A 13665-nucleotide genomic window follows, 5' to 3' on the forward strand; every position below is an offset into this window, starting at 1 on the left:
GCCATGAATAAGGAAAACACAACACCGTGGAATCAACACCAGCATGAGCTCAAAGGAGTAACTGCCGCAAGTCCTTTTCTTTTTGTAGATGCGTTCCAGCAAATGACACTGAATTGGATCGGATTGATCGTTAATGTCCAACAGACCAAAAAACAAGTACCCTATCCTAATAGCGCATCTGCACAAAGTAAAAAAAAAAAAACACTATAAATTTTGCTTCACAAGCAGATTACCCATGCTTACATTTGCATGTGCATTGCTTTACATATTCAGTGGCCTTTACTCCACCTTCGTTCATTTCAAATGGAGTCAACATTCCCAGAAGTAGGATGCCCAACGACTATTAATCCTCTCCTTAAGGTCACGGAAGTAAGTTAGAATGTTCTAATGATTATAAAAATTAAAATATTACCAATGAGTGAAGCATGTCATCCATTTTACAAAAGTGTTTCCCTAGTAAGAAGGAACTGAGAAGCATGTAACAGGTGGACTGTGCAGGGAAGCAAAATTAATTTCGTTCTGAAGTTTGCTGTGCACTGTCTCCTCGAGTTTGATTAGCAGCAGAAAGCATCTCCATCAAAGATCTCAAAGAACCAGCTACCTGTTCTGGTCCCTCAAAATTCAAGCTTATGTTTCCACCAATTCTTATCTCCGGATTGCCTGTCCCATCAGGATTGCCAGCTTCATTACTCCGATCATCAGTGTGTTGGCCTTGAAATGCATTTGTAGCCATATTCATAAAGATGTTAGCAAAATCAGATGGAAGAGAAGCATCAAATGGGACTGAAGTGAAGGGTGCAGTCGGCCTCCTTGAACTTGATGACTGACTGCTGGACTCTTGGTTTCCATGTACTGCATCATTCTGCAGCCAAAAACAAGTGTTCAAGACAAATTTTGAGATACAAGATGGCACAGCAAGGTCATTTGTGTAACACTGTAACCTAAGGTCCATAACTTCATAGATATTCGACATTTCCTCTAAACAACAAAGACCAAGGGTAAGTTTGATGGGGCACAGAAACAATGTTGATGAAGGGAAACTGTACGGTTTCCCCTTGCGCCATCAAAACACCACAAAAAATTTCCCTGAAAACTGTTGATTTCAGGTGAAACTTACCATGGTAAATAGTTGGACTATTTACCCCCGTAAATTTCATGCCTCCTCCCACCGAGCTGCAGTGAAGCTCTTAGACTCAGCAGCAGTACAAACCAACCATAGGAACTTTGTGGTGGCACCAGCCACTACTTCTCCTGGGCATATTCCATCCACCGATGAAAGGTAAGCATTGTTCTCCCTGTCTCTTAACAGGTGAGAGATAAAACCTCTCACATGGGGGTGCTCAAAACTCACAGAAAAATCAGTAAAAGGATGATGAAGCCGGAAGGTAAAGAAGTGACAGACCAATGGAAGAACAGGATGATGAAGATGATGAGGAGCAGAAGCTTCTCGCTAGAATGATGAGCACTGAATTTACCATCGCCACCATCACCATTGTCTCCCATCACCACCATCACCATCAGCTCTCTCTCTCTCTCTCATTGTTTTCCCTTCCATGGTCAAAGGGGTCCAAAGAGGGCGTCGAGCCCTCTTTTTCCATCAGCCCATGGATCTCTCTCTTGTTGTTCCCTTTTCCATTCCATCGTAAAAAGGCCGATGGCAGAAAAGGGCTTGCTAGAATTGGTTGTTATTGCTATTGAAAAGAGGTCGATGGTAATGTTAGAATGTTCAGATGGTTGAAAAATTGTTTTTTTTTTTTTTTTTAACTGGTGGTTGTTCAATTGGATTACTGTTGAGATTTCAAAATGTTCTGGTCAGATTGCTGGAATGTTCAGTTGGAATGTTCAGGTTGTTTTTAATTTGTTATGTTGTTAATACACGAGTAGGATTTTCTTGTTCCTGCAACAGGGGTTACACTGTGCATGCTGAAAAATGGTTTGTGTCATTAATTTGTTATTTTGTTAATATGGAGCATAACTTTTTTTTCCAGAAATATTTGATAATTTGTGAGCAGGATTTGTTAATCTGTAACTGGGCCATGAAAGAAAGTTGCATATGCATGTCAAATTAAGAAAGTTTCATTATGCAACCAAAACCAGCTTTGACATCGACATCATTTTCCAATTTTCCATACTTAAAAAAATTTTCTATTTTGTATCGTGGAAGTTTATGGCAATGGGTTAACGGTTTATGTTTCCAAAAGGAACTGTTTTTCTCCCTTCCCTTTTATTCATCAAACACCCAAAAAAATTCTCCACTAAAAATTTTTACCAGTTCATCAAACACACCTTGAATTTAGGATGAGATGAAAATTCACTTTCACCTTTTTCCAGGGGAACTTTTTCTAAAAAAATTTCCCCTCCAAATCAAGGTGTGCAATCAAAAGTTACCCAAATGATAGATTGCTCTGCAACTTCAGAAACAGTTTACTATGTGATCAAGAGGAATAATGATCAATAAGAAATGCATGAAGAGTTGCTCATTGGTAGGAGCAGAAATTGATTGGATTCAAACTGAACCTTAGTATATTGAAAATTGAACCCAAAATACCACTATTAAGCCGAATTTTAATCCAATCAAAAGATCAAACTAGTTCCTGCATAATCTGAATTCAAAAATTTGTTGATATTAATACAGATGTACATGCGAAAAAATTTACATCACATTTTTTACCTTTCATGTAAAAAAAATACATCCAGACCAGATTTTTGACCCGGGGTTGGATGGAATCTCATGGAAACCAAATAAAATGAACACATTTATGTCCGATACAAACTATACTTGTATTCTGTTTAAATGATCCACTTATATTTGATGGAAACAATTTGTTTGCACCCGTACTTCCAGGCTAATAGAGACTTTTGGAAGAGTTTTTTATTAATTCAAGTAGTTTATAAGGCTTTCCCTAGAGAACCAGCGAAATGCACCCTTTCCCTTCCCTTTCCAAGTTGCAACGAATCACACGATGAAAAAATAAGCCATGGTTGCTAATGGGTTGTGCATGACGAGCTTATGCTTGGATCGTTTATAGACACTAGCAGATGACTGCAAAAGGTATTCTCTGGAAGAAAATCACATTACCATAGAGGCAGGGATATCAATGGATCGGATTCGGATAAGATATATTCTTAATCATATTCACTTTTTCGGATATTCACATATTCAGATTCGAGACAAATAAAGAAAATTCATATCCGAATCCGAAATCTGATTTTCCAATCTGACTGATTTTTATATTCATATCCGAATCCGAATTTTGTACCGAATTTTGCCAATTTCAAAACGTAATAGCGTTAGATACAAAATATTTGCCTTAAAATGAATCTGATCCGAATTAGATCGGATATTTATGTACATCCAAATCCAAATCCGATCGGATGCCATTTATTAAATACGAATCCGATCCGATTTCTTAATCGGATATTAAATTTTTTTCCATATCCAAATTTTTTGGATCGGTTTGGTCGGATATCCGATTCAAATAAGATATATTGACATCCCTATATAGAGGCACTTCTGCACTATATTAAAAGGCATATAGTGTAGTGATGAGATCCATGGCTACAAGAAGGCAGTCATGATTTAAACCTCATGGCCATCTAGCTGTAAAATTATACCTACTGGGCTCCTAGTTACACTGTAGGTATTGCTAATGTAGTAGAATGCATAATTATTACCAGTTTACCACTGCTGGCATGAGGGATAAGAACTGGATGTTCGCTTTTGAACACCGAAAAAACCAGAAGCCCCTTCTAGGTGACGTGACGCAGGAAGCAAAGTGTAACTATACAGTTTACAAAGCAAAGTAGGAAGTTTGTACATTTTGGTAATGAAATAGTCAACACAGTTGTACAGTAGTTGATAGGATGCTGCCAATACAACCAAGACTCATGAGTAAATTCTCATTTTTTCAAGTAATTCACTGCAATTGGTCGACATTCTTCTTTTTCTTCCTCACTTTTTCCCCTCCTTTTGCGTTTGTTCTCCATGCCTTCTTTTTCTTTTTTCCACATTCCTTTTCTCTTTCTACTTGGTGAACATCACAATTTTCACTTCTAACTTGGTTTCTGGTTGCTCCCTACATCTTGCTTCTTTGCTTTTTAATTATTTTACTTTAGATTCCTTTTTTGCTTCCAATTTGCTTCTGCTTGCTTCGTATTTCATAATTCATTTCTAGTTCTCTCGCCACTTCCCACTCCATAAAACTGTTAAGGGTCTGGCTTCTTGCTTTTGTTTCCTGTAAATCTGTTGACTCCAACTTCCACGACTGCTAACTCTGGGAAAACCAATTCCAATTTTTCAATTTTCCCTTTTACCACAGAATTGTTTCAGTGGTAAGAGCCATTAGATTATAAAATTTATCCAAAACATCTATCAAGCAGAAACCAGGTTTCAGGGTAGCTGAAGGGAAATGTTGTTCTCTGTTTCTTAAGTTCATGCTTCAACATTCTAATTTGTTCCCATGTTTTCCATTCTTCTCTCTAATTTTCTAGTGTGTATAGTTTGCTATCTCTACATTATCTCTATATAACACAGGGTTTGGAATAACTGCTATGTAAATTTTCAGGAATGCACCCTTGCTATTCTCATATGTGTACCATCCACTTGGCAACTTTCCTACTCTACCCATAAACTAAGCACCAAAGACAAAAAAATCTCATCAATCTCCACTGCTGAGACAACGTTATCTTGGTGAAGAAAAACACGAACACAATGTACAAGCAGACATACGCAAATATGATTTCTCATGAAGGAAGATAATCCATTACTAAGGATTGAACAAAGAACCCAGATAAACAGAATAGAAAACAGGAAACATATCTGAAAAAATATAAAGAAGCATTAGCATTGATGACTTTAAAGCACCTGATTGCTTGCATTTCTTTCAAGCTCTTCCTTCAGTTTTTGTTCTGCCACCTAAATCCACAAAGAGAGAGAAAAAGAAAGAGATGTGAATTTTCCACCAAATAATGCTGTAGAAACAATCACACAGGTTGCCAAAGTGGCAGAATAGATGGAGACAAACCCTAATGTTGTCCTGAATGGAACTGCTGGTAGGATCGAGTTGTAGAGCTGCATAAAATTTTCAAAAGAAAATGAAACAATTGTAAAAAGAACTGACATGATCAGTCTACCATGTGTGATGATTCAGGTATAGCAGTACCAGGTGCAGCCAACAACCAAGCAACTTTCAACTTTCAACCACAGAAAGAAACCATGCAGAGCACATTGAAATGGAAAAATATTGGCATAAAAAAGTTTCAAGATAAACAAATCAATGGAACAGAAAGGTGATCTAATTTTTTCTATAATAAAAGTTGTATGGAAATGTCTGATTCCAATGCTAAACTGCAGGAGTTGTTTAAAAGCTGAAAAATTCTGCCTTTTCAATATGAGGGACAAGACAAGAGTTTCCTGTGTCAAGACACACACACACACACACAAGGTGCCACATGTCAATGCACCTCTCTTGACTATAAATAAAGGCCCTTTTCTTTGTATAGATATGCATTTCTTATGCTTTAGGAATATAGTGAATGTTGATGTGTTATGTATGCGTGAAGTTCCGCGTTGCTGAGATCGTTGCCCTCCCTGTGGTCGCCTCTTTCCTGCCACTGCTACAGTGCTCTGCCTGCTCTGTTGTTGCCCTCCCTGCAGTCGCTTGCTCTGTTGTTGCCCTCCCTGCGGTCGCCTCTTCCCCGTCGCTGCTGCCTCTGCAGTCTTTGCTTTCTGCATTGTCTAAACAGTTCTGTTGCTGCTTGGGGTCGTTGCCTGCATCGCCCCAGTCATCTTCTGCTGCAGTTTGGGTGGCATCTCCCGAGCCCTCTGTTTGGCCATAGTAACCCGCATGAGGGTTCTACCTCTGCCGTCGCCACCTGTGCAGCTGCCGTTGCTGCTTTTATCTGCAGCTTACTGTCGCTGCTTCTGCCCGCAGCTGCCGTCGCTGCTCCTTCGTGCTTGGACTTGCGCCTTGGTGCCCTATTTGACTTTTTGTTGGAGAATCTTTTGTTCTTATGCTCTTTGTTGACGATGAGGCAGCTTTTTGAATATTAAAGAACCTGACAGTTCTTTAATTATTTTTTAATATCTTTCTAGTTTACAATGTAATTATGCTTTGTGCCTTACCCGTACCCAATAGCTTAGCCGCACCCACTTTTGCATACCCACGTACCAGAGCGGGTACGTGGCGCAATTCCACGTAGCCCTGTCACATAGACCCCTACAAAACTCAAACTGATCAAATTATGTTACGTGGTCTTTGACTATCAAGTATCACATTCAAGGAAAGGCCCTATCAAAAGCTTTCCTATGCTAACTGGTTTTAGGCAACCTACCAATTGGGAATGCATAAATCACCTAGGACGCTTTGGCGTTTTTCATTGACAAACCTGTAGAAATAAGCACCACACACACGAACACATGATCTAACGTGGAAAAACCCCTCACAAAACGAGGAAAAAACCACACGAGATGAGAAGGTAGTGAACGGTGCCCACTAGCAGTCGTCACGCCCTCTCTCACTCTTAAACTTTATTCACCTTTGAAATAAGAGGTTACGAGACATATTTAAGAGACATAGTACCGGGTCAGGTCTGGACCCAAACCCGACCCATCCAAACAATCGTCAACACTCCCCTCAAGTTGGGCATACAAGTCAAACATGTCTAACTTGAATACATTTTTTCTCAAACAAGGTGAATGATAAGGCTTTGGACAAGACATCTGAAATCTGATCTTCAGTCTTCATGTACGGGGAGTACAAGTTCTCTTGAGTCCATTCTTTCACCAATGAAGTGACGATCAATCTCCACATGCTTCGTCCTCTTATGAAATACTGGATTGTTGGTTAAACTTATGACTGACTTGTTATCACAATACATCTTCATAGGACTGTCAATTTCAATTCCAATGTCAGACAACAAAACTTTCATCCATAGTAACTTTGAGACCCCCATAGCAACTTCCCGATATTCAGCCTCAGCACTCAAACGAGAACACACGTCTTGTCTCTTGCTTCTTCAAACCACAAGATTTTCTCCCAAGTAAATACAATAGCCTGTAGTAGACCTCCTTGTATCTGTACAACCTGCCCAGTCTGCATCTGAGTATCCTTCTTACCTAGATTTTTCTTCAAATAACATAAGATTCTATCTATAGCTTTCAAGTGAACATCAGTAGGAGCATGCATGAATTGGCTCATCACATTAACTGCAAAAGTAATGTTTGGTCTCGTGGGAGTAAGATAAAGCAACTTTCCAACAAGACATTGATATCTTCCCTTTTTTCCTTCATCTAGGAACTCCCCATCCTTGATGCTGATTTTATTTCCTGCTTCTATGGGAGTAGGAGCAGGTCTGCAGCCAAGTTTCCCAGTCTCCTCCAACAAATCTAAGGTGTACTTTCTCTCATTTAAAACAAGACTTGTACCTAATCGAGCAATCTCCATCCCAAGGAAATACTTAAAATTTCCAAGGTCCTTGAGGTCAAACTCGATAGCCAACAGTTTCTTCAGTCCCACAACCTCATCTTTGTCATCTCCTGTTACAGTCATATTATCAACATATACCAAGAGAATAACAACCTTGTGCCCACTTCTTTTTACAAAGAGAGTGTGACCACCATTACCCTAATGATATCCATACTTCTTCATCACAATCCTAAGACGTTCAAACCACGCTCGAGGAGATTGTTTGAGTTCATACAGAGCCTTCTTCAACTTGCAGCATTTACCACTATTCTCATATCCAGGAGGCATACACATATATACCTCTACTTCAAGATCTTCATTCAGAAAAGCATTCTTAACATCGAGTTGATACAACTGGCACTCCTTCACCACTGCCAATGCAATAATAAGTCTTCATCTTTGCAATAAGAGCAAACGTTTCCAGATAATCGATTCTATATTTCTGACTAAAACCTTTGGCTACCAACCGGGCTTTGTATCTGTCTACACCACCATTAGGCTTCTACTTGATGGTATAAACCAACGTTATAAAAGGCGTAGCGTATCGTGTATCGGTCGGGCCGACCTATACACTGTATCATAATGTATCGTAAACGTAGCGTAACATATCGTAAATTAATTATTTAATTCATAAAAATATTTAAAAATAAGAAAAAAATAGAGAAAAAATCCGTAAGATCAGGAAAAGCAAAAAAATCAATTATAAGGAAAACTCATCACATCATTCATTAGCCATAATATATTAACAATACTGAACATTTAGAAATGACAAATAAGAAATTCATAACAATATAATAAAACATCCATCAAAACTTTAAAGTTTAAACTTTAAAGTGTTTTGGATTACATTACAAGTTTGCAACAAATAATATATTATGATTATCATCAATCAAGTTCCCATCATCCCCACGGGCCATGAGTAAACCTTCTTATCGACAAGCAAGTTCTCCTCTAAATCGATGATTTATCACATAAATGGGTGATTTTTGTAGAAAAACTAATAAACTTTCCCCTCCGACAACTTTTAGACACGTTTAGAAAGAGGGAGAATTTTTTTTTTTGTAAAAAACCACAAAAAATAATTTTATCCCTGTATCGTACGATAAAGGGGGGTATTGGTGTGTATCGAGGCGTATTGTACGATACAACCCCGTACACACGATACAACCGAAATACCTACGATACATATAAGCGTATCGTGTATCATAGGCGTATTGAAAAACCTATACGATACGTATTGCACGATATGGGCCCATGTCGTGCGATACAAATAACACTGGTATAAACCCACTTGGATCCTACAAGATGAGCATTTTCAGGTATACTCACAACTTCCCATGTCCTATTTTTGTCAAGTGCTTCCATTTCTTCTTGCATTGCATGCATCCACTTGGAATCAACCCGAGCCTCAACAACAGTCCTGGGAATCAGAGACATAGAGAGAGAGGATATAAAGCATTTGTAATGTCCACTTAGTTTAGAACACGACATAAAATTACCAATAGAATATTGGACACATGACCTGGTGCCATTTCATAGAGCGATAGGCAACTCTTCAATAGTAACTCCCTTTTGACCTCCTTCAATTGACCCCCCCACAAGCTAGACTTGGATCATTTGGGTTAGGTTCAAGATTGGAATTAGTGTTGTCCTCAAGCTCTGCTCTAGCCGAACTTCGCCTCAAATATACCTACCCAAACAAGTGGTCCTGCTGCCCTTCATTACCAATCGTGTGATCATCACACTTTCCTGCAGGTTCCGGCTGGCTACTGATGTTAGGATCAGAACATCCATGAGTTTTATTCTCCAAAAAGTCAGTAAATTGAATCTCTTGATCTGGAGAATACTCTTCATTCCTCCATGACAACTCCCCCTGAAGAGGATTCGCACCAAAAAAGGATATATGTTCCAAAAATGTGACGTCTTTTGTCACATAAATACGATCAGTTGAAGGGTCAAGACACTTGTATCCTTTCTGAGTAGGAGAGTATCCAAGGAGGACTCCCTTAATGGATCGTGGGTCAAGTTTTCTAATGGTGGGGCTGTGATTGTGAATAAAGCAGACACACCCAAAACACACGCGGTGAAAGTGGAAAAGGATCACGACCAGCCATTAACACAAAGTGCGTCGTAGAGCCATTAACACAAAATTGACGATCCAAGTCTTAACTTGATTATCCTCAAGGAACCATGTGTCTCATGCTGGATTTGTTTCAAGTGGTTCAGCCTTTCTTCCATTGATATAGGCAATCCATCCACGACCGGCGATGCCCATAGTAATGGCAGCAGACCAGCGCATGTAATTATCCGTGGTAAGTCTACTTGATATGGAATATTTTCAGTTTTGGAAACCCCGACATCCACACAGTCAGTACTAACTACTAACAACTGAGGAGGCTAACTCCGCCATCCCAATGCAGTAACTTAACAATAAAAAATCGAAGAGAATACGCTTGTGACACGCAGCAGCGCAGCAATTGAACAAACAACAACTGCACCAGAGGATAATACCAGTGAGAGGTCTGTTGCTGATTACAGTGAGAGAACTGGGAGGCAACACAGCAGATGGGTCGGCTGACTGTAGAGAGAGGTCGGGCAATGCTATAGCCTCAAGTGAAGGCTCGCAACAGTACGGGCAACTGTTGTTTAGATAGACGGTGTTCTCAGGCGCTGGTAGCTAAGGCGGTGGCTCACACGGTGGACGACAACTGGACACTGTGCAACAGGCGGGAGTTGTGTAGCAGGCGGAGGTTATGCAGCTCAAACGGGACGATGGGCAACATAAGACCAGAGACAGAGACGTCGTGCAGGATAGGCGACGGCGTGCAGGACAGGCGACGGTGGGCAACAAAAGACTAGCGACAGGGGACCACTGTTGACAACGGAAGCTCAGGCGATGGCAACAGGGTCTCGACGACAACGATGACAGCTGAGGACGACGCCGTGTGCAGCAAGCTGACGACGAAAAAAAAGGAAAAATAAACGATCCCGTACGCCACGCTCAAACAGGCTGCAGCACAGGCGACGACATGGGCAGTGACAGAGGATGGAAGCTGCTCATAAATTTGTGGCTCTGATACCATGTAGAAATAAGCACCACACACATGAACACACGATCGAATGTGGAAAAACCCCTCACAAAACGAGGAAAAACCATGCGAGATGAGAAGGTAGTGAACGGTGCCCACTAGTAGTCGTCACACCCTCTCACTCTTAAACTTTATTCACCTTTGAAACAAGAGGTTACGAGACATGTTTAAGAGCTAAGTCACATGGGTACTTCAGTAAGGTCCACGTACCCGTGTCGTCGTACTCGTACCCAAAACGGGTACTTGGACTCACTTGGGCACCTTTATATTCAAAATGCTTAATTTTACTTTGATTTAATTTTTTCCACTTTACTTTTCATTCTATTCTTAGAGTTATTGTTCATTAACATATAATGTTTTTATTTATATCACTTGTTTACTAAAATGTTGCTTTCACTTTGATTTTTTTGTGTTATTTTGCATATATGTATATATATCCTGCCGTACCACCGTACCCACATTTTTTAAAGTTTTCGTGTCCGTATCTCCCCATACCCATACCCATGTGACTTAGTTTAAGAGACATAGTACTGGGTCGGGTCTGGACCCAAACCCGACCCACAAACAATCATCAACAAACCAAAATTTTGTGCTTTTTGGGCCTTGGTGCATATTTACTGGGTATTCTTCGTGATTGGCCTTTAGTGACATTTTCCTTTCTTCTTTGGGTTGGTTGTGCATGTTTTGCAGGCATTTTTACAGTTAACTGGGAAGATCCACAAAACTGAAATTGTACCATGAGGATCTAGGTAATTGAATATATTTTCAGATTTGAGTTTGATATAGTATTTTTCTAATTTATTGTTTACTTATACTTTGTTTCACGTGTCCTTAAATTTACAGTGGAATAAATTTGAGAATAGATGCCCACATCTAAAAAAACTTGCAGTTAAAATCCTCAACAGTACATGCAACGCAAGCAGATTTGAGAAGAACTAGTGTTTTTCGGTAAGAAAAGAAATAGGCCTGATGTAACACAGACATCCATTTTTATGTTCCATACTGTAGGCAGATGAGAGAAAGGTACTGTACATGGAAATTCAACAGGTTTTGTTGACTGTGTATTATAATGATAAAATGGATGAAGGAAAAAGACAACACAAAAGGAAGAGGTTGAAGCAGAAGATCAGATCAACAAAATAAGAGGGATAGAAACCATATTTGGCAGTTATCAGGTAGAGTTAACAGAATGCCCTACAAGAGAGAGAGAGAGATTTGACCATCAGATGATAGGTAGAGTGCGTTTGCTACAATACACACCCTTGTTACACTTAACATAAAAACAAAATAAACACATATCTGTGTGTGTGCGCACACACACACACACATATGGACATGTGAAAGCGGTGTTAATCAAACTTTTAACAATGAAGTTGGTTGTGTCAAATTGAAACAACCAAAGCATATCCAAATAAAGTAAATCTGCAAACATATAACTCCTTTGAAGGTCAAGAAGTTACTGTTAGTTTTCGAACTAAAATCACCAAAAGCCACTTTGTTACTTTCATAAAGTGCATGTTTTTGCATGACCACCCAGATAAAACATAAGTTGACTAGTTCTCAGAACTTAAAAGCCACTTTGTGGATTCTGTCACAAAGATCAAACTGGGATATTTTCAGCTTACCTGTTCATGGGAACCTTATGCATAGACATATTCTATGGTTGATCTACCCTTCAGTTACTGGACTTGAGGAAATGGAAAGGTCCAAATACAAGTCACATGGTTTGTTGATACCATAATGTTGCATTAAAATCCATACATACAAACATGTATATATGCGAGTTCATCAAGTTCCTATCATATAGATGGAACATGCAGGCATTGGGATCTGATATAAGACAATGCCCACGCACGCTGACACAGAACATCCATATCCCTTCAATGAGTGACTCTCAACTATGCAGGTCTGAGATTTTCTGAATACCTTGATCAACCATTAACAATCAAGGACGTATGAAGTTCACCCTTCAGATAACATACAAAAATACAGAAGAAAACAAGACAATGTCTCAAGGCCCTCAACATCAAAAGTATCAAACAAGAGTGTGTAATGCATATAAACATGCCTTTCCAACTCGAGCATTATATTGCTCAAATCTGGAGCAGACAATTTAGCATGAATTTTGCACTCTATCACATAGTACCAAAATGTTGTTCACAACAGTGTACAGCTCCATCAGAAACAAGGTTAATGTGTAAAAGGTTGGAAATGTATCTTGTTTAAACTGCCACCAACCTTTCAAAAACCCTTGAGAAATTGCATCATTATAATTTCCTTGTGCATAGTGTGCAAGACCAAGTCGGCTATATGCCTTGCTGTAGTTTGGATCAATATAGATTGATTTCTCACAGTCATCAATGGCCTCGAGATACTTTTGAATCTGCGTGTATGCAGCCGCCCTGAAAACAGAAACAGAGACCTCAAAAAAATCACAAACACTTCAAATGAGAAAGAAAGCAATCACATTTCAAATTTAGTAACTATGGAAAAAAAAAGAAGAGTGGGAAGTTCTAAGAAAATAAAAGTAACTAAACTCAATGGTATAAGACAAGTAAATGAAAACACATGAAGATTCAGCAACAAATTTGGGAAAAGAAAGAAAGTAATTAGTACATAACATAGGAAGGGCTCCATTACTATGGTGCCCTTGTCCAGCAGAAATAGAGGAAAAGGAGAAAGGAGAAAAGAGGAGGAAGAAGAAAGAAGATCGCCTGAAACGAAGCAGCCTTCTTCCTTGCAGCAAAGCTAATTTTTTGTTTATAACATATTATGTACTGGACTTAGAGCCCTTTAAAATACAGATAAAGCATAACCCTGCCATTACGCCATCCAAACATATATGTATCTAGATTGGACCCAAATGCAATTACATTATACCTCCCTCGAATTGTGTATAGTCCTCTATCATGGACAACTTGTTTGCTACTTTGTTGGAAAGCCACAAGTACTGTTTTCCTAGGTGTATTTAGTGAACAAGTCAGTAACTTAACTTTCTATTCGAAGATGATGAGGCTCAATTTCCTTCATCCTTCTATTTGATGAAGTGCTGGCGTATCCCGATATGCTTTTTGTGACTACCATAAACTAGTAAGCCAATGTCAATATCA

General features: G+C 39.2%; 1 protein-coding gene across 1 annotated transcript in view; it reads right to left on the minus strand.

Annotated features, from left to right (window-relative positions):
• Window positions 1-370: 370 nt before the first annotated feature.
• Window positions 371-13665, minus strand: part of LOC116266928 (uncharacterized) — a 35375-nt gene continuing 22080 nt past the window's right edge. The window contains exons 7-10 of the mRNA XM_031648435.2: window positions 12794-12957; window positions 5025-5071; window positions 4865-4915; window positions 371-862 (exon numbers count right to left, since the gene is read on the minus strand). Of these exons, the coding sequence (XP_031504295.1) occupies window positions 509-862; window positions 4865-4915; window positions 5025-5071; window positions 12794-12957 (616 nt within the window). The 3' untranslated portion in view covers window positions 371-508. The remainder of the gene's footprint in view (window positions 863-4864; window positions 4916-5024; window positions 5072-12793; window positions 12958-13665) is intronic.

This window comes from Nymphaea colorata, chromosome 13 (assembly GCF_008831285.2).
Source record: "Nymphaea colorata isolate Beijing-Zhang1983 chromosome 13, ASM883128v2, whole genome shotgun sequence".
Classification (NCBI taxonomy): Eukaryota; Viridiplantae; Streptophyta; class Magnoliopsida; order Nymphaeales; family Nymphaeaceae; genus Nymphaea; species Nymphaea colorata.